At 38.8% G+C, this 19,988-nt stretch overlaps 1 protein-coding gene across 1 annotated transcript in view; it reads left to right on the top strand.

The window, feature by feature from the left end:
• Nucleotides 1–17,881, top strand: part of brinp3b (bone morphogenetic protein/retinoic acid inducible neural-specific 3b) — a 35,146-nt gene extending 17,265 nt beyond the window's left edge. The window contains exons 5-8 of the mRNA XM_079877201.1: nucleotides 13,151–13,256; nucleotides 13,567–13,803; nucleotides 15,392–15,614; nucleotides 16,494–17,881. Of these exons, the coding sequence (XP_079733327.1) occupies nucleotides 13,151–13,256; nucleotides 13,567–13,803; nucleotides 15,392–15,614; nucleotides 16,494–17,610 (1,683 nt within the window). The 3' untranslated portion in view covers nucleotides 17,611–17,881. The remainder of the gene's footprint in view (nucleotides 1–13,150; nucleotides 13,257–13,566; nucleotides 13,804–15,391; nucleotides 15,615–16,493) is intronic.
• The last annotated feature ends 2,107 nt before the right edge of the window (nucleotides 17,882–19,988 follow it).

Here is a 19,988-nt window from a genome sequence, read left to right as displayed (position 1 = left end):
CGCTGAATTTACTGTATTTAGTTGTTCTTAAAGGGGACATATCATGCTAAATCCACTTTTTTAGCCCTTAAATGCATTTTGTTGTATATTTGGAGTGTTTAGAAGTAGAGAAAAGTTGAAATTATTCTCTTCAGGTGCTTCGTTGATATCTTTATATTCTGTTTTGGCCTTATTTTTCAACCTGTTCCGATTTTTCTGTTATCTATGACGTTTTGTGAACTATTACGTCACAGTATTTGCAGCGGAACTGCCAAATAAGAACATTGACTTCCAGCCCAACACTTCGAGCAATCCGCCATTTTTATTTCTCGCTGCAATTTTGTAGTCCAAGCTAAAAGATGCAGAAGTTACGAGAGGGTAAGTTAAAATGTTCGGTTGTTGTATGTAGTAACCCACACGCTTCATTACACCGTCTAATGTAGATGAACTGCCGCGCTTGTGACAGGGCGCATGTTTAACTGAAAGAACGAGCAGAGAGAGAGAGACCCGGTCGCGCGCACGCACTCTCTCTCTCTTCGGAGCCAGGCGAAAATGTAAACAAGACACCGTCTCCAAACTAGACGCTGTCTTGCTCTCTCTCCCTCGCACATATTAATCAAAATAAATCGACACGGTGGTAAAAGGTCGGAAGACCAAAGTTTCATGTGTAAATACAGTAACACACCATTGCGATACATCCATATGAAGACGTTGTTCTGCAGGCTCGTCGTCTTCATTTTCATCTCGCTCCGGCTCCGACTCTGGCTCGAACATGTAAGGCTAGATAATCGTATCTCTGCTATCAAACTACAAAAATGGCCGAACGGGGTGGAGTTGAACCGAGTGTCACCTCTGCATCCTGGAGAGGAGACGGGGTATGAAGTGTCTCAATTGTATTTAAAGAGACCGCACCAAAACGAGTTGCTCTCAGACGCACATCAGAAAAGGGGTAGAAAAGGGGCCTGTGGAGCTATAATAATGAGGAATTCAGACCCAAGCATTGCAGTTCCGCTTTATATAGACTACAAATGTATGATTTATATATAAAAAGGAACGATTTAAAAGCATGATATGTCTCCTTTAAAACTTGAGTGGTTAGTAATTGACTGATTGTGCATATGACAACATGTTAGTTATAGAGAAGCATTATGATTTTGTCAATGTTATTTTTATATTAATAGATTTTTTGTTTGTTTAGTATTGCTATTCGATACACATTTTAAGGCCACTTGACGCTTATAAAAAGCAGTTGCCAATTTAGCAAACTTTTCACACTCCTTTAGTGACTTTTTTTTTTCCTTTTTCAAAAGAGCGACCAGCGACAAATCAACTTTTAGACTACTGGTTAACATTTAGTCAGTCACTATATCATACTCGTTCCATTATCTGAGAAAATATGCAAATGAGAACAGCTTTATTGGACATTCAGCCATATATTATATTAAGATACAGAATGTGAGCATAGATTAGGAGAGAAAACAAATGTAAAGTTCCAGCAATTGGCGCATTACGTCATCATCTAGTGAAATTGAACGCCTTTTTGAGCAGGATTTACCTACTTTCCATTCAAAATAGTAACTGCTAAAAAGTAATTACAAAAATAATCATTAATGGAACAATTAAGGAATCATAACTAGTACTGATTCCTTACGATTCTCATCTTTATACAGTAGTATTCAGAGAAGACTCGTATTGTGCAAAAGTCTCTATGTTTGGAAGCCTTAAGTCAGTTTCTTTGCAACTTAAAACTTATCTCACCAGTACCAACACAGGAAAACCTGGAACGATGTTCAACCTGAATTTATGTTGGATTCATGCATACAACCGCAGGCGATACATGCGAGCAAACGTCTTCCACTTGCATACAATTATTACTGCCTAGAAGGTGAGTTCATTATTCAATACGCAGTTATCAGCAGCGTAACCTTGCGCCTGTGGCGTTCGTGATAGACTCCACACTGATCTCATTTGCGCAGGCTTTGTTTAAAGTGCCCGTGCCAAGTACAGCCTTTAAATATAAATCCGTGCCTAAACCACTGAAGTGCTTCAGATATGAATGACCCAAGGTTTCCTTTGAAAAAGTCTCAAGCAGTCATCAGTAAAGCAGCAACTTAATCCAATACAGCAGTTTTCAATTCAAAGGCCATTTCCAACTCTGTCCTGCCACATTCAGTCATTTGCAATCTCAGTCAGGCAAACTGTTTTGGGGTCTGAGCCTGTTTGCTAAGAGGATCTCGGGCTAAATTGCTATTAATGAGGACAAAGCGCCTGTCGGTGTTAGTCACAACATGCATCACGGTGATGGATCAGCCTGGCTCTTCCATTAAGATTTCTTTCTGCATTGACTAATTCAACTCATTAGTTGCATCTAGCATGAAGTGAGCTCTGAGGCACGAAAACAGATGTATGGAAGATGCATTATAAGGTTAGCCGAGGTGTTAAATGGAGCTAGCTGGATGATTCTTCAGTGTTTCTCTTATGGATGATCAGGTGAGGGAGGACGGTATTCAAAAGGTGTTTGAGAGCATAAATTAGAGGTTTGATTATGATGCACCGCTGCTGAATCAACTGGCCTCATTAGTTTCGCTGGGTCTTCGGTATAGTCACAGATGGCATCGGTAACTGACCTCATTGGTGCTTTGAACAATTGTCTGTCTTAACACTAATTAATGGATTAAGTGTGTTCAGAAGAATAATGATTTGTCTGTGAGCAATAATAGTTTTTTTAATGATATATGTTATTCATTAAGGTTATCGATTCTCTTATAAGGTGATGATTTCTCGCTGTTTGAATTAGATTTTTAATATTAACACAGACAATGAAAGCAGGGGTGAAATACTCGTTCTGGCTTTGTATTAATCAAAGCTGTAAATCCAGAGTGTTTGGAAAGAGGCTTTAAACACAGTCACATTATTCATAGTTTTTTACTCTTCAGTAAAGCGGAAGAGAGAAGGCCAAATAACATTAACCTTCACATGATGCTTTCTGGCTCCTAAATTAAACATGATCAAAAGTATTCACATTCATTACTCAAGTAGAAGTATAGATACTAGGGGTTTAAAAAGACTTCTGTAGAGGTTGAAGTATCAACTCAAGCTTTTTACTCAAGTAAAAGTGTAAAAGTACTGGTTTCAAAACTACTTAAAGTATAAAAGTAAAAGTAATGCAAGGAAAAAAATGGCATTAAGGACAAAACCTTAGGCCGCGCCACAGGGGCCTAAAGTGCACTAACCCACCTCCTCAAAAAAACATCTAAAGGCCATAATGACTATAATGTTATATTAAAATGTTAATGTTAAAATTTGGGATGCTCTAGGCTACTGTTTAAGCCGCTTATATGCCCATTGAAAATTAACGCATTTTAGTACAATGCAAATACATTAAAGAAGCATTTATGTGTACTACTGAGCATTAACATGTTTCATGGAGCGGAAGATATGATGACTATAAGTATTGTAATGGTGCAGTGTTGCCAGATTGAGACGGTGATTTCCGGCCCAAAAGCTCACCAAAACCCGCCCACTCCAAGCCCAAAATTTTACTGCCAAAAATAATGTTAATAATTTTATTACCATGTCATTCAAGGTTAAGCACCATTTTTATCTCCTTAAAACAAAATAACGATGATAAAATAAAATAAAAAATAACTCAATTTTCCAGGAAAACGGATCAAAACAGGGCAATAATTAAGGAGAATTAGCAAATATGACAAAAAATTTCCAGATGGACACTGTCAAAACGGTAATCAAGAAATGAACCGATGACTTTAACCCTCGGAAGTACACATTGCAGAACATAACGCAGAATTCAGCAGTAAAAACTGATTCATCGTTGGTTCAAACCTTTTTCAGCAGCTGTCAGGGACAAGTAGAGTGCAGTCTGGACGGTGTAAAAGTTGCAGATGTCTGGTTAGGCTTGTGTGCACATGACCATGGACAGGAGTCGTCCCATATTCGATTTCAATTCAAGTCATTAAACTGTGCTCTCCTCTCAGAGTTATATTCATCGAGTCATCTCCCACCTCATGTGTAGTACGTTTTTAGAGTTGCTCACTATCTCACTCTTTACTGTAGATACAACTTACTGTATATGTTACTTTGGCATTAGCGATCATTTGAATATACAGCTACAACTTATCGCGCTAAATCGCGTCTGTCTGCTGATCGCTGATTGGCTAAAAGTGCGTGTTCGTCGGTGACGTGAACACCAACGCCAGCTGACTCTGCATGGGCGTGTGTGTTTAGTAATGTCATGATGACTGATTTTATGGACAACATGCACACTTTAGTTTTTTTTAACCAATTCGACTTTAAAATGTAGATGTTTGAAAACCGCCGAACTGACCCCAAACCAGCCCAAATGTTGTCCACCCGCACAATCAAATTCAAAACCGCCCAATCTGGCAACACTGAATGGTGCAAAAAGTCAAACTTTAGAGGCAGACGATGTACACGATGGATCGCTTACAAACCAAAAGGGTGTCAGAACGGTATATGTTTATACTTCTCATCCAACCACAATCAAATTCACTCTATCCGGATGCCGCGATTTATCTGGATTTTTTTTAAAAAAAATTTTAACGATGATAAGCGTAATGAAAACAAGCCGAAATGAAATAGGAGTAACGAGGCTACTTTTAAAATGTAAGGAGTAGAAAGTACAGATAATTGCGTGAAAATGTAAGGAGTAAAAAGTAGGCTGAAAAATAATTACTCCAGTAAAGTATAAATACTAGTGGTGGTGGGCATAGATAAATGTTTTTAATCTAGATGAATCTCACTGTAATCTTGGAATTAATCTAGATTAATCTAGATTAAAATGGCTCATTTGAATTTTGCCGAAGGCATTCAGAATATGTGTGCTACCCAAATAATGACTAAAGGGCACGTGTTTCTTAAATACAAAGTGACATTTAAAAGAACTTGTGAAGAAATGGCAGAGATTTTTTTTTTTTAAACTAACATAATAAAGTATGATTTTTATTTTTTTTACTTTTTTTACTTTGAGCAATGATGGAGCTATAATAGACTCTTCTTATGAGCATATAAAACAAAACAGCTCCTTGGAAAAAAAAATAAATGTAGCCTAATATTGTAGGCTAATATAACAAAGGTCTATTTTTAGTTCAGATTAACATTTGAGGGCAGCAATTTTATTCATAATGTCAAAATAAAACCAACGTAATGTTACTTGAAAGCATTATAACCTACTATTCCTGCCAAACTTCCATGGTTACAGTTAGTGTTACTACAGTAAATCCATGGTAAATGTTGCAGATCTGTGGACACTGTATAGTTCATTCATGGCACTATGTTTCATCCTGGCTTCCACGCACTGTTTGATCCGTTAATAACGGAGAAATGTGAATGTTTCTCACTAGATCTCGCAGCAATGTTATTACTTCTGTGGCGAATTCAAATGATTTCTTTACTGGATCTCTTATTAGTGCTGCTTTGGTCCAAACTGATAAACAACGGTCCGTCAACCACACAATAACGAGTAGCTCAGTTTCGTTCCGCTTGCATTACGTTTGCCATTTGATGTCGGACAATGTTGTGGTCGCGCCAGCGTCTCTTACATTATGAGCGCGCTTGCCACGCGCGACCCGCCTACATTTCGTTCGGTTTGAAAATGCGTACCGAACACCGAACCGAATTCGGCTAGGTATACATCCGCGCTAAAATATCAAGGTGAAAGTCATCATAGCTTGCGTAGTATAGACCCAGCTTCCAACCCAACTTTGAGAATAGATTAACGGCGATATTTTTTTTATCGCCCGATAAGAGTCTCACATTAACGCAGCACGTTAACGCCGATAACGGCCCACCACTAATAAATACCCAAAATTTCTACTTAAGTAAGGTTACAAAGTATTTGTACTTCGTTACTTGACACCTTTGCCCACCATTGACGGAAACTTCCGTCATTTATGATACAACACTTCCCTGCCATTGACAGAAATTTCCGGCTTTCCGTGTTTTCACTTTTATAAGGTAGGGGGCGCTATGACACATCTTCTGAAAGAGTACAGAATCTCCTGATCAAAAGACTAGTGATGTAAAGTCCGATTCATTTCCGCAAACCGGTGCTTTCGGACAGTTTGTTTCAATGAATGAACCAGTAAAAAAAAAAAAACAGATTCATCGGTTCCTAACATTGCACTACGCATTTCTAACAACTTTCAAGTATATCAAGGAAACATTCAAATAAAGTCATTTGTGTTAAAGCATTTTGAAACATTCCAATAAAAAGTTATTTGTGGAACACATATCGCTGACTATTGCCTTTCACTCACTTAAGTTAATGGTGTTTGCGGTCACAGTTTCATTAGCAAATCCTTTATGTCGGATACGACTTGAGTAGCTGACATCTTGGATAAGATTTCTAAAAGTTTCGCACCTACAGCACACATTACAGACATTGATGCACAAAAGTGGAAATGATCTACATGTCTTAAGTATATAGAAAGAATAAACCAGTCTTATAAACTCCTTAATTCTGCTTAACAACTTAAAATATAATCTGAAGTAAAATGTATTTACATCTCTCGACAGAAAGGTTTTTGCAGGTTTTAATTAAACTTTATTGCCACAGGCTTGCATATTATCATCAGCTCCCTCACTCAGACTCCACAGTAATCCTCGGCAAACTTTCACAGTTGGTTGAACCGGCTTATTGGGTTCTTTTTGAGTCTGACGTGCTACAGGTGTGTGTCTTGCGTCATCAACCCGGAAACAAAAGTTTGATTCAGTTCGATAAGTGAACCGGCATATGCATATGATTACATAAGCTATTGCTTGTTTCTGCTTCTTGCTTTCTGCTTCTACATATATGTGAAATAACGTGATCATCAACATTAAACAGCATATCAAAACTGCCCGATGTTACTGAATGAAATGTCGACCCAGGACAAGCTATAGGACTGTGGAAGTTTTGTGGGTGTTGATGGACTCGATGTACTCCATCTGTGTTTTGATCATCGGTCTGAATTCAAGTGTTGATTAAAAAAAATAATTCATTAAGCTAGAATAAAACTTTTTTTGTTGATTGTTTAAAAGGCTTTGTTCTTTCTTTTGATATATTGCATGTTCAGATATCCATGAAACTTTTGTGAAAATGATCAGAAATGCTGGCGGTGGCTGGCAACTTTTAATGTTTTCCTTTTCCTTTAGTGTGTGATGTTTATGCATGTATAAGATCTGCAACGTTACAAAGCAGTGTCCCACAAAGGGATTTATTCTATCAAACAGACCTGCCTAAAACACCTCAATCTCGAAGTCTTCCTCAAACGTCACAATGTAAATAAGCAAAATGCTCGCCCGAAGGCATACGCTAAAGAAGATGAGGCTTCATGTCACTGATATGCTGTGTGTCTGATGCAAGCGGCAACCTCCCCGTCTCTCTCTTGAAACCAACACGAAGTGCAATTCGTTGACTGGCCGCTTGAGGCTGGTGTCAAAAGTGAGTCAAATCTGCATCTCCCCCATGTTAAAATGCCAAATTTTACAGCAGAAAAAAACGTGTTTACAGCCTGGTGTCTGTATGTTTTTTTGGTCTTTACAGTTAATTTTGCCCTTCATGACAACTATGAGGGGGGTGATTTTTTTTATAACTCATCCGTTTAGTTGATTAATATTTAAAGTTCTGCATAATTAAGGGTGTGTCCACTTTTGAGTGACAGGTGGATTCCCGCTGATGTCAATGCTAGCCGTTTGTCTGCTGTTACTAGCTGTCACTTCACCTCAGCAAATTTTAGCTGCTGAACTTGCCATTTCTGCAGTGTTTGTGCTTTTTTCGGGATTATTTCATACAATTTAATACACCCATTACTTCGCACACGGTTTAGGATTCCGTCGTTGTTGTCGAGTATAGTTCGAGAGAACAACCAGCGCTGTATTTCAGTTGTTTTCCTCTGTGAACATGCCCTAATGGATGTCTGACAATTTCGTTGCTTTTTGGAGTTTTCAGATTTAAAAAGGTCTATAGCCTATAAAGGCTCGTTCGTTCTGCTCTCACGGAACAGATTATAATATGCTTATGTACCGTCAGATGAAATCCTGCAGGTGTCGGCGCTTTCTCCGTCCATGCAATAAATCCTTGAATGAGCGCGGATTTCTAGCGCATTTACTTGAATTTCATAGGTAATATATCTATGGTTTAACCCATTTGAGAGGCGGACAAAATCAGAATTTAAAATGGACTGAATAAGCTCTCTACGAACTTGACGAGCGATGCCGCGCTGACGGACCATAGACTATAAAAAAGAGTGACTGACATAACTGTTATGCACATAAATCACTGTCACACACACTCTCTCAGAATAGTTACTGCATAATACATTTTCAACTAGCAGAATAGTACAGAATCACAATACACAGTCTCACTTGTAGCCATGTCTTTTAACTATTATAATATTTCGAAGGGCAAAAACAGGAACTTTTAATTGGCTTTACATCATCAACTGTCACTTTAGCGCGAGGCCCTGTGCAGTCGCAGACTTGGTACTTTCCATAGGGTACTTTCAGTAGCATATAGCATTACCTCCCAAGCCTGAGCTAACTCGATCACGCCGAGCGGTGAGTTTGGTTTCAGGTAGCCAGGCTCCTCAGCTCCACACATGCCCCGCCTCTTTGCCCATTTTCTGTTATCCGGGAGTGACGCAAGGTGACGCGAGGCCAAGTTGGCGACGGCCGACTCCGCCCACTTTAGGCTTCAAAAATGCTCTTCAGAAACCTACGGGTGACGTCACGGACACTACGTCCATATTTTTTTACAGTCTATGGTCTGATGTGAAGTTTGGCCTTTCAAAAATGGATGAAATTAGGAATCAGACGTTAAGATGTATTTATAAACCTGTTCCTGCATCAGTACAACCCACATTTTACAGAGGACAGTTTCCTGAACCTGGGAGAGTACAACAGGCTATTTACAAAGACAAATTACCACTGTGAAACAGTGTGAAAACTTGGATCCGATCAATCGGCTTGATCATCCGCATTTTCAAAATCGGGCTCGAACTGATAAGGTAAAACCGCTGACATTATTAACTGTGTGTTTACATTTGCTTAAAGCCTTGGAAGCTGAAGCTTGCGATTATGGTGCTTTCATATTTCTGACACACGCTGGAGGTGTGGCCAATCACAACGCACTGGGTCATCTGGCCAATCAGAGCACTCTGAGCTTTTCAGAAGGCGGGGCTTTGTAGAAATCAGCACGTTTCAGACAGACTGAATAGAGGAACTGCAATGTTAACCTATTCCATTACACTCAATATTTTAAAAGAGCATCATATGACCTTAAAAATATCCAACGCATTCTCATCCTAGGGCATCATATACTGACGCTTTTGACATTTCGTCTACATCGAACGCACATGGCACCCTTTAGCGTCAATATGACACGCAGATAGCTTTGTTCGGTTATGGGTAGGTTTAGGTCTGGGGTAGGGTTAGGGTTAGACCGCTAGGAGGCGCCTTCTGGCCCATATCTATCTGCGTCTCATATTGACGCTAAAGGGTGCCATGTGCCAGTATATGACGCCTTGGGATGAGAACGGGCTGAAATATCAGATAATTTTACCTTTTTATTCGCTTTTTTAATGAGCATATAGTTAGTTCAGGTTGTAAAATGTCAAATAATCCCCCCACACGTAATAATAATAAAATTCACCCTATATTCTGAAGCCATTAAATAAAAAAACAGAAAAGTTAAATCTTCCCTTCCTCCATATTCACAATTCACAACAAACTTTATATTTTTGTCATTTTACCACGTTCAGAATACGAGATTTCTCATTTATTTGTTTGATGTACAATTACATGCAGAGTGCAACAACAGGCCTATTGTGTGTTTGGCCTTTCCAGGGACAATGAGCTGGCTCGGACCTCAGAGAGAATTTTTAGGATTTAATGAATCTCCCTCCAGAAGCGTAAGAGCCTGCTGTGGGTGTAATGAAGTTGTGATTTTTCACTCTCTGTTTCTCTCACACTCCGCTGATTCCTGCCCTTGACTTCATGTCGTTTGAATACTTTTTATAGCTTCTTTTTTTTTTTTACATAAATGATAAACTATCACAGCTTTTACATTATTTTGCTAAATAAAATCCATAGTTTTATGCCATCACAGAATAAAGAGACAAACAGTGCTCTCTGGGCTGCGCAAAGATAATAAAAATGTTAATTAAATACAGTGATGTTAACCTAATTAGTTTCATGATAAATTAGGACCAGATGCAACCAACTCTTGCATCATTACACAAACAGAAGTAGAACTACATAGTATGTTGCTTTTGCAAGTACAAAAAGTGCTGTTTTTTTGTTTTGTTTTTTTGTTACTAAACTTTTAAAAAGATAATGATTTAAATAATATTTAAGAACAGAAAATAGACAAAGTGAAGTAAATGAGAACTAGTCATGGAGTACCTGGGAATATTGAGGGGTTTTTTTTACATTTGAGTTGAAAACAATGAATTAAAAATTAATACAATTTATGCTCAGATATAAAATATTAAATATAGTTAAAAAAAAAAAAGTAATATATTCAAAAGTTTCAGTCAGTGTCACATGATCCTTCATAAATAATTCTAATATGCTGATTTGCTGCTCAAGAAACATTTATTATCAATGATGAAAACAGTCGTGCTGATTTTGAAAAAAATGGTGGAAACAGTTTTTCAGGATTCTTTGATGATTAAAAAGATCAAAAGATCCAAAGAATAATTTTGATGATTAAAAAGATCAAAAGAAAAGAAATATTTTGCAATATTTCTATTGCAAATTAATTAGAAAGCATTTATTTGCAATATAAATATTTTTACAAACACACACGCATGCACGCACGCGCACACACACACACACACACGCACACACACACACTTTAGTAAAACTTCATGGTCCAATTCTCACTATTAACTATTTTAGCATTAATATTACTAGGATATTGGCTGTTTATTAGAACACAATTATTTATTAAAGCACATATTAATGCCTTATTCTGCAAGACCATATTCTACATCTACTCAATACCTAAACTTAACAACTACCTTACAAACTATAATTAAGTCATAGTTAATAGTTAGTAGAGAATTGCACCCTTATTTAAAGTGTGACGGCACAAGTGTAAATAAATAATGTCAGTTTGAATGTCAGAGTATTTTACATTACAGCTCTAGTCAATGCAAGTTGCGTCATATTGTTTACAACCTTAAGTCCCATTTAATATACTGTAAAAGTCTTTGCTCTTGACTCACTCTTAAAGACAGTCTTTGCAGCCATCTAATGGTGCAATAACGTAGCTAACTTTCACTGAAGTCGAAATCACAATCACTAACGGACCCTTTCTCAATGCCAAATACGGCATGTTAAAAAATATTATTTATTGAAAAATAATATTTAAATAAACAAAAGTATAAGACATTTGTACAATAGGAAATAAACAGTTAAGTCAAAAGTACAAAAGCAGCTAGTACAGGATTTCATTTAAATATAAAGTTATGAAACTTAACTTTGCCCTTGGCCAAATAAATTTGCTCTGGAAAAAGTAGGCCTAAAAGATTAATAAGACCAAAGATTGCCTGCTTGATATACCCAAAATGAATAATACCTCAAGTTTAAACTATGCAAATAAGAGCCAGCAGCAAAGTCCCGTAGGACTAGGGTGACCACCCGTCCCGCGTAGCGCGTGCGCGCACAGCGTTTGAAGCCCAATTCATGCGTCCCGCAAATTGAGACCGTGTCACGCATAATCTACATATGCTTGCTCAAAAAAAAGTTGGTCGCTCTATATACTCGAGCCCCAAGCAGACAAACGAACATTACTTGAAATTTCAGCACGCTATTGTTGCCACACAAACCCCTCAGTTGAACTGCTGACTAGGTTGTTGTCAACTTTTTCGTTGTTGTCATGACAGCGCACGCACGCGCATACCAGACACACTTGGAAGGAAGGAACTTTTAGATGCGCGCTTTCCAATTCGAAAAATTCTGAGTCTGAGAGGCACCGTCATCATCAATTAAAAAGAGAAGGTGTGGGTACAAGAAAGACTGGGAAAATGAATATTTGTGGCTGAAAGGTGTTGAGGGGGATACCGAGAGCGAGAGGGCTTTTTGTGACCTTTGCAAAACGTCCTTCTCAATCGGACATGGAGGGGAATACGATGTCAATCGTATTTTTTTTTAAATACTTTTTTTTTTTTTACTGTTCCTGTGGTGTTGAGCAACTACAATTCCTGTTAATCCTATAATTTTATATTATAATTTATTTAAAGTGAATAAATTGTAATGAAAAATAAATAAAATTAAATAGTAAATCTTAAGTGGAAGTACATCTGTCAATTCATTGAATGTTCAAAATATTATGAATCTTTATTTAGAAAAAAATACACATTGGTTGGCCTATTCATGAGCATACATCAGCAATTACTCATGTTTAGGGGAATAGGGCATTATTACCATGTAAGGTGGTATGTGCTAGAAATGGGTAAACCACTATCAGTGAGTCTGCCCGTGGGGTGGGTGCACCGGCACACCAGGCAGTGTCCCACATTGTCCCTCAGAAACATACCCCTTGTCCCCCCTTGGGCTTATTAGCAGGTGGTCACCCTACGTAGGACTGGCCGAGAGGAAGCTGTTTTTGGCGAGTACGTGATCGCTAAATGGCCGGCCTGGAGCTCAATCTCCAGAAATGCCAAAACAAATTGTCAAACATGCGCTATGTTTACGTGTAAGTCGCATATTTGAGATCTAAATAACTACATTCTCACCTAAAAAACTCTTAAAACTACATTCCGTGACACAATAACAGTAGTATTTGTAAAATTATGGTGGTTTGCTCGTCCACCATGACACTCTCTCTGTGAGAAATGTTGCAAGCTGAGTGATACAAACGGTGAAATGGTTCCAATGCTGATACTGGGGGATTATCGCACGGCTGGAAAAGGCTCTCAGCCAATCAGATTCAAGAACCAGAAAGAACTGTTGTATAAATAAATAAATAAATAAATCAAGGGAAATCCATCAGCCAGTGTAAATAGTGTTGATTGTTGAGATGGTTACATTGAAAATCGCTCACCCACTTGTCCAGGTGTATTTGAAATTCATCAGCCGCTTTAATCAATTTATTAGACAAAGCCAATAATTGCCTCTCTTTCTCTCTCTCTCTCTCTATCTCCAGGTAACTGAGACCAGGACCGGCCCTTTGGGGTGCAGTAACTATGACAACCTCGACTCTGTCAGCTCCGTTCTGGTTCACAGCCAGGAGAACAAAGTTCAGTTGCAAGGTAGGGATATACACAATCCCACACTTCCTCATAAAACACTTCCCCTCATTCTGCTGTTAATTCTAAAGTGTTTTCCCGAGGTTGTGGTTGTGTGATGAGCCATGGTAGCAACATGATCAAAGCGTTGATGCCGCCGTTGTCTAATTAGCCTGCTAATTATACACAAAACTTGAATGTTGATAGATGACTGTGCTTGCTAATTAGATTAAAGGATTTAGCAACTGACGAGACTGAGGCCCTTTTGACTCTCAGCCATGGAAAAGCAAAGGCATGTGTGGTCGACCTCACACTTCTGTATTTCTCCTTCCAGGACTTCAGGCTATTCTGCCTAGTTATTTAAGTAGCAGCTTTGTTCAGGCTGCCTTAGGTTACATAGGCTGCAATGCTGAAGGCCAGTTTGTGTGCAAAGACAATGACTGCTGGTGCCAATGCAGCAAGGAGTTTCCCCAGTGTAACTGCCCCGAGGCTGATATCCGCTCCCAGGAAAGCTACCTGGAGCGCATGAGGGAGGCCTGGAGACAGGAGAACCAGGAATTTCAAGACTCAGGTGCCATTACATCTTGATTTTCTCTTTTTCTCTGTGGAGCATTTCTTGTCCCCTCCATTCATGAGGTGCTGGTGTCCCCATTAGGCCGCAAGACTGCTTAACCAGCAAGACTCCCTTCCTTGGGAACTTCACCAAAAAGGTTTTTTTTTATTTTAAGGAAAACTGACCGGCTGACTGTACGTTATCCCACTTATTACCTGATACCAGTGCAGTTATTATCAACCAAAGCTATTAAACTATTAAAAATAATTAATATAATCATAATCAGTAATATTTAGTAATATATCTTTAGTAATATTATTTCTAAAACTTGAACTGAAAAAAAAAAAAAAATAGAAATATAAAACTTATATTTTAGAAATATAAAGAAATGACAAAATATTAAACTAAAATGAAAACTGAAACCTACAATAGTTTATAAATAATACTAAAATAACACTGAATTGCTACTCATGAAAATATACAATTTGATTTGATTAATTTCAGTAAAATAATTTTTAAATTTACATTGTATTACATGTACATTTGTATTAATTATTTATCATTTCTCTTTTTTTCGGATATCTTAAAGATTGCTCTAAGAAAAACATTGTGTTACAATATACAAAACAATCGGCCTATAGCAACCAGATGAACACTATTACAGTTAGGGATGCACCGATACCACTTTTTTTCAGACCAAGTACATGTACTTGCCGATACCAAGTACCGATAAATAATAGCCTACCATTACAGTTCTTCTAACAATGTTTTATTTTCATCAGATGTTTTTCACTTTCTGACTGTAACAAAGTAAATAGGCCTATACAACTTGTATAATCAAATTGCTTGTGTTAAAGGAGCTATTTCTCTCCCCTCCTCTTGAAATTTAGCAGAGCACAGTTTGCAGTCTGCTCTACTTTTTTCATCATCGCTTATCTTAAAATATCTCCAAACGGCTGACATTACTCCTCCTCCGACTACCTGCTCAACTGATGAGAGGTTAGGCTACTGTCACGTTGCCATAAGGGGTCGTTCACATATCGTGTTTTTTGTGCATGCAAATTCGTTATTTCCAATCACGCTCATAATAGAAGTGACGCGCATGTGAACGGCCCCTTAAAGTGGTATCGGGTGCGGTTGTATCGGGGTAGTTTTACGAGTACAAGTACGAGTACATGAGCACAGTATCAGACCGACACCAGAGTACTGAAATAACTTTTTATAGTAATAAACAACTCTTGGATGTATTTTAATGCCGCAAACTTTACATAATTTGCATACTTTTGAAAACCCAGCGTTTAGTTGAGCCTGATAAGCGCTCATTATGACGGAATTCTTCTTCGATGAGGGGGTTTGGCTTCACGACATATTTGTTTCCATGCGAACGTGACACACACGTCTCCCAGAAATCCTGTAGAATTCAACGTCATCAGATGACGACTTCGAAACTCCTGAAGTGTTTCCAATTTTGTGTGCCATATGCATCAGACGTTCAGCCAACGGTCCATGGGCATGGCGTCTGAGGCTGAGACTAGTATTTTGCTGACAGCTACATTTTGAAAATCTTCACAAAAATGCTGTTAATTCACATTTCCATTTTCATCAGATGAGTTCCAGAGCTTCATGGGTAAATTACCAACACAGAGCGCTCTAAATTCATCAAGAATCCAGCAGTTTTGGAGGACAGACATCGCTCTACAGCAACGCTACAGGCAGCTGGAAAGCCGCGTTAGCCTCCTGCTCTCCAAGACCCGACGAACTGCTAATAAGCTCTTCAACCTCAGCAAGAGATGCCGCATTCAGCCCAAAATAGTGTCTCTAAGGGAGAGGTAAAATGTATTTATAGGCACACATTATACCCATGAATCCTAATTTTTTTGTTGTATAATTATGCATGCTATGCAAATGAAGCTACATGAAAAGCTGCAAAGTTTTAGTCTATAAGGAATTCAGAATTTTTGTGCATCATTAAACTGAAGAACTTCCAGATTTATTTAGTTTTAGCTGAAATTGTATGTTTTTCTATCCCATCCCATAGGGAATCACAAATATGATCCCTGCAATATCTCAGTTGCTTCTCCTAGACAGTAATGAAAAGGACAGCCAATGGAGACTTTTGCTTTAAGGGATAATACACCCCCAAAAATGGGAGTGAGTAAATCAATATTTGGGGTCCATATGCATCAAAAAGTTTTAAAACCAACAATGGTTTCTTTTGTGTCTATTTTGTTATGTAATGTGTCGATGATACATAAATTAAACATAAGTAAAATCTCGATCAAGTCTATAGAGCTTTGAAAGGGTAACCTCTGAGCAATTTAATTTACCTCTGAGATTGTGAAAACACTTTGAATGAGTATTACACTACTGGATTTTGATTTGAAAGCGCAATTGTTTGGCCAAGCCCGATCTCCAAGCGAGTATAAAAGACTAATGACTAATCTATTGTTTAACCACCCACTACAGCCTCTGAGGCTACTGCTGCACTAATGGATTACTTTTGTCCTACCAGTGCTTTCAAAGGCAGATATTAGCAGAGCTGAAGGTTAGAAACCAATTAGTGCTGTTGCTAAACAAAACTGTCTATTGGCAGTCACCGTTTGTTGCGAATCATTGCCTTATGATCTTTGCAATTATTTGAATACATTACAAGCTATACAATTATTTCCTCACATTTTTGGTTGTTTGTTTACTGTTGGTTTTCCCAGACCCTTGGGCTACTGGCTACAGTTCACCCTGTCCATCCTGTACTGCAGTGAGAATAACCAACTGGGATTTTACACAGAGGAATTACGGACTTGTGCCTGTCCGTACGAGAACCCCTCGTGCCAGGGTGTCGTCCCATGCGAAGTGGGTGATGGCCACCGTTGCGCTTCCTGCTCCGTGGACAACCGCACCCGCTGCTCCAGCTGCAACCCAGGTTACGTTCTCAGTCATGGAGTTTGTAAATACGCCGTCCCCAACCCCACAGACCACTACCTGGGCTTTGAGACGGACCTACAAGACCTGGAGCTGCGCTACCTCCTGCAACACAGAGACGGCCGCATCACCACACATGCAATCTTCGTCAGCAACGACGTGCGCCTCAACGTTTGGTTCGACCCGTCTTGGAGAAAGAGGATGCTGCTTACGCTAAAGAGCAACAAGTTCAAATCCAACCGTGTCCACATGCTCCTGGGCATCTCGCTGCAGATCTGCATGACCAAGAACTCCACCTTAGAGCCTGCGCTGTCCGTCTACGTCAACCCTTTTGGCGGTAGCCATTCAGAAAGCTGGACTATGCCCATCAATCAAAACAGCTACCCGGACTGGGAGAAAACCAAGCTGGACATTCCTTTGGATTGCTTCAATTGGACCTTGACTTTAGGCAACCGGTGGAAGAGCTTTTTTGAGACTGTTCACTTTTACCTGAGGAGCCGCATTCGGACCGAGTCCTCTCACGGGAACGATACGGCCTACTTCGAGCCTCTAGAAGCTATGGGTTCCTCCCAGAACTTTGGATACATGAAGATCAACAGCATGCAGCTGTTTGGTTACAGTATGCACTTTGACCCCGAGGCTATCCAGGACCTGATCCTACAGTTGGACTATCCGTACACTCAGGGATCTCAAGACTCTGCCCTGCTGCAGCTAATGGAGATCCGATACCGGGTCAATAGACTGTCTCCTCCTGGACCACTGCCATTAGATCTGTTCTCCTGCCTACTCCGACATAGGCTCAAACTGTCCAGCTCCGAGGTACAGAGAATACTCACCACACTGCAGACTTTTAGTGCCAAACAGCCGTTCAACAAAGAGTACGAAGCTGCGAAACTTTGTAGTTAGAAAGCAAACCAATTTATTTTTGCCATTGATGTTTTGCTTTACTCGCTGAGAAGTTAATTTAACTGTTGCTGTTTGATATGAAGTCATTACTGTTCATAGACATGGTATATATTTGATGTCTTTGGTTCAAATGGTAGTTCAGATTAAACAAAGTTTTGCACAATTTTATCAATTCTGCCATATTTGAATTAAATAAAATAGGCAAAAAAGACCTAGTTAAAAAGATCTAACATTTTGTTTTGTTTTTGTAGCACACTGATTATGGTTGGCTGGATCCCAACTCTGCAATAGAAAATGTTAAGAATGTATTTTTAACAAAAAGTTAACAAAAACTCCTCAACAACACATCAAGATATGGAAGCTTGTTTCCGTCAATAAAAATGAAAGATAATTGCAACTTTTTATCTCACAATTCTGACTTTTTTTCCTCAGAATTCCATGATATAAAGTCACAATTGTGAGTTATGAGGTCAGAACTGCATGATATATCATGCAATCCTGACATTATGACACGCATTTGCTACTTTATATCATGGAATTCTGAGCGGGAAAAAAGTCAGAATTGTGAGATAAAAAGCTGCAATTATCTTTAATTTGTACTATTTAAGCAACTGTTTTCAGCATTGATAATGCAGCAATATAAGAATGATTTCTGAAGGATAATGTGACACTGAAGACTGGAGTAATGATGCTGAAAATTCAGATTTGCATCACAGGAATAAATTTCATTTTAAAGTATTTAAAAAGAAAATAGTTATTTTAAATTGTAATGATATTTCACAATATTACTGTTTTTATCAAAATGCCATGGTGAGCATAAGAGACTTCTTTCAAAAATATTAAAACATCTTACCGACACCTAATGATTCTCGTTAAATTATATATATATATCTCACAATATGACTGTACATTTTTGTCCCCTTCATTTTGGGGTGAAACGCGACCTGAACATGTTTGGTCACACTTACACTTCTAGTCATGCATGTTACATCCCTTTTTTATTGCTTTCAATTACAATTACACCAAGACAAAGTAATAATTCATCCCCTACTTTTATATATATATATATATAAAATATGAATGTAGGGAATGTATTTTAAATCCAGTCCTGTAAGTTTTGAAAGAGAATACTGAAGTACACCATTAAAAGTTATATTGGCACTGAAAGCAGAGGTGCTGCTATTCCTTCAAATGTGTCATTCCAGTTGAAATCCAGATCTACAGCATAAAGACATCAGGTGAAGCGAACAAGCTAGTAATGAATTAATTTGCTGAAATACATAAATATGTATTGATCTGTCAATGGAGAGCAATTTCCATTCCTGAGATTCATTTTAAAATTCACGCCAAAATCAGATTTGCGTTCTGAAACATCAATCACATGGTCATTAATAAACATTATTTCCTGCCTGATTCACATGGCATATTCCAACTCATCCTTCAACGTTCCATCACACCTTAGTGTGTGAAGAGGTTCTTAACAACCCCTAAAGACGGACGACGTATGGTCTCCTCCTACTTTCTTTGTGGCAAATTTAGTGCCCTAAATGCACGGTCCTCCAGAGACGAGCGCTGGCACTTATCAGCAGGCGAATAACGATGAGGAGAGTGACCTCCCTCAGTCCTCCACTCCGTCATCGCTCCCAGTGTGATGGATGAGCACTGAGGAGATGGAGACATGCGGCGCTCGAAAGGCTGGCACCCTGGACAGAGCCCATTATCAAACATCCTTCTCCACGGCAGCAGGAGTCTGTTCAAAGCGTGTGAGCTATTTACCTCGGTTGCTGGGGTTCAGATGAATTTGTTTTTGGTTCTGCGAAACCATCTGCTGCTCCAGAGTGCTGCGTGGTCGTGATTGACAGCAGCATTGTGAAGTAAATGTCCCCATGTTTCTATCTCGCAGACAAGCGTGACTCGCCACATAAGGTGACCAGATTTCCAGTGTGTCAGTGTGGTTCACTATGGGTACACGCGGAAATTCAACCATAGTGATGGCATGCTAAAATGCTGGAAGAAAACATAAAAGTGCAAGGGGTCGCAAGTCTGATCTGATTGGATCACAGACAGCAGGGAAGAAACAACACTGAATGCAAATAATTAAAATGCAAAGTATCTTTTTGCTGATGTCAAAGGCCATGCATCCAATCAAACTCTATGGTATTTGGCCGCACATTCATCTATCATTTGGTCGAAGCTATAGTCAATTCGGCAGATGTCAACATGGACAGGTTGTGTGACATGCACTTATCATCAGAAACCGTTATTTAAAGAGATAGTTCACCCATGTTCTCACCCTCGTGTCGTTCCAAGCTTATATGACTTTCTTTCTTCTGCTGAACACAAAAGAAAATCTCGTCCATAACCAAACAAATATAGGT

This window comes from Squalius cephalus (assembly GCF_949319135.1).
Source record: "Squalius cephalus genome assembly, chromosome: 7".
In the NCBI taxonomy this organism is placed as follows: Eukaryota; Metazoa; Chordata; class Actinopteri; order Cypriniformes; family Leuciscidae; genus Squalius; species Squalius cephalus.
The sequence above is the reverse complement of the archived record's forward strand: the minus strand, read 5'-3'. Positions and strand labels throughout refer to the sequence as shown.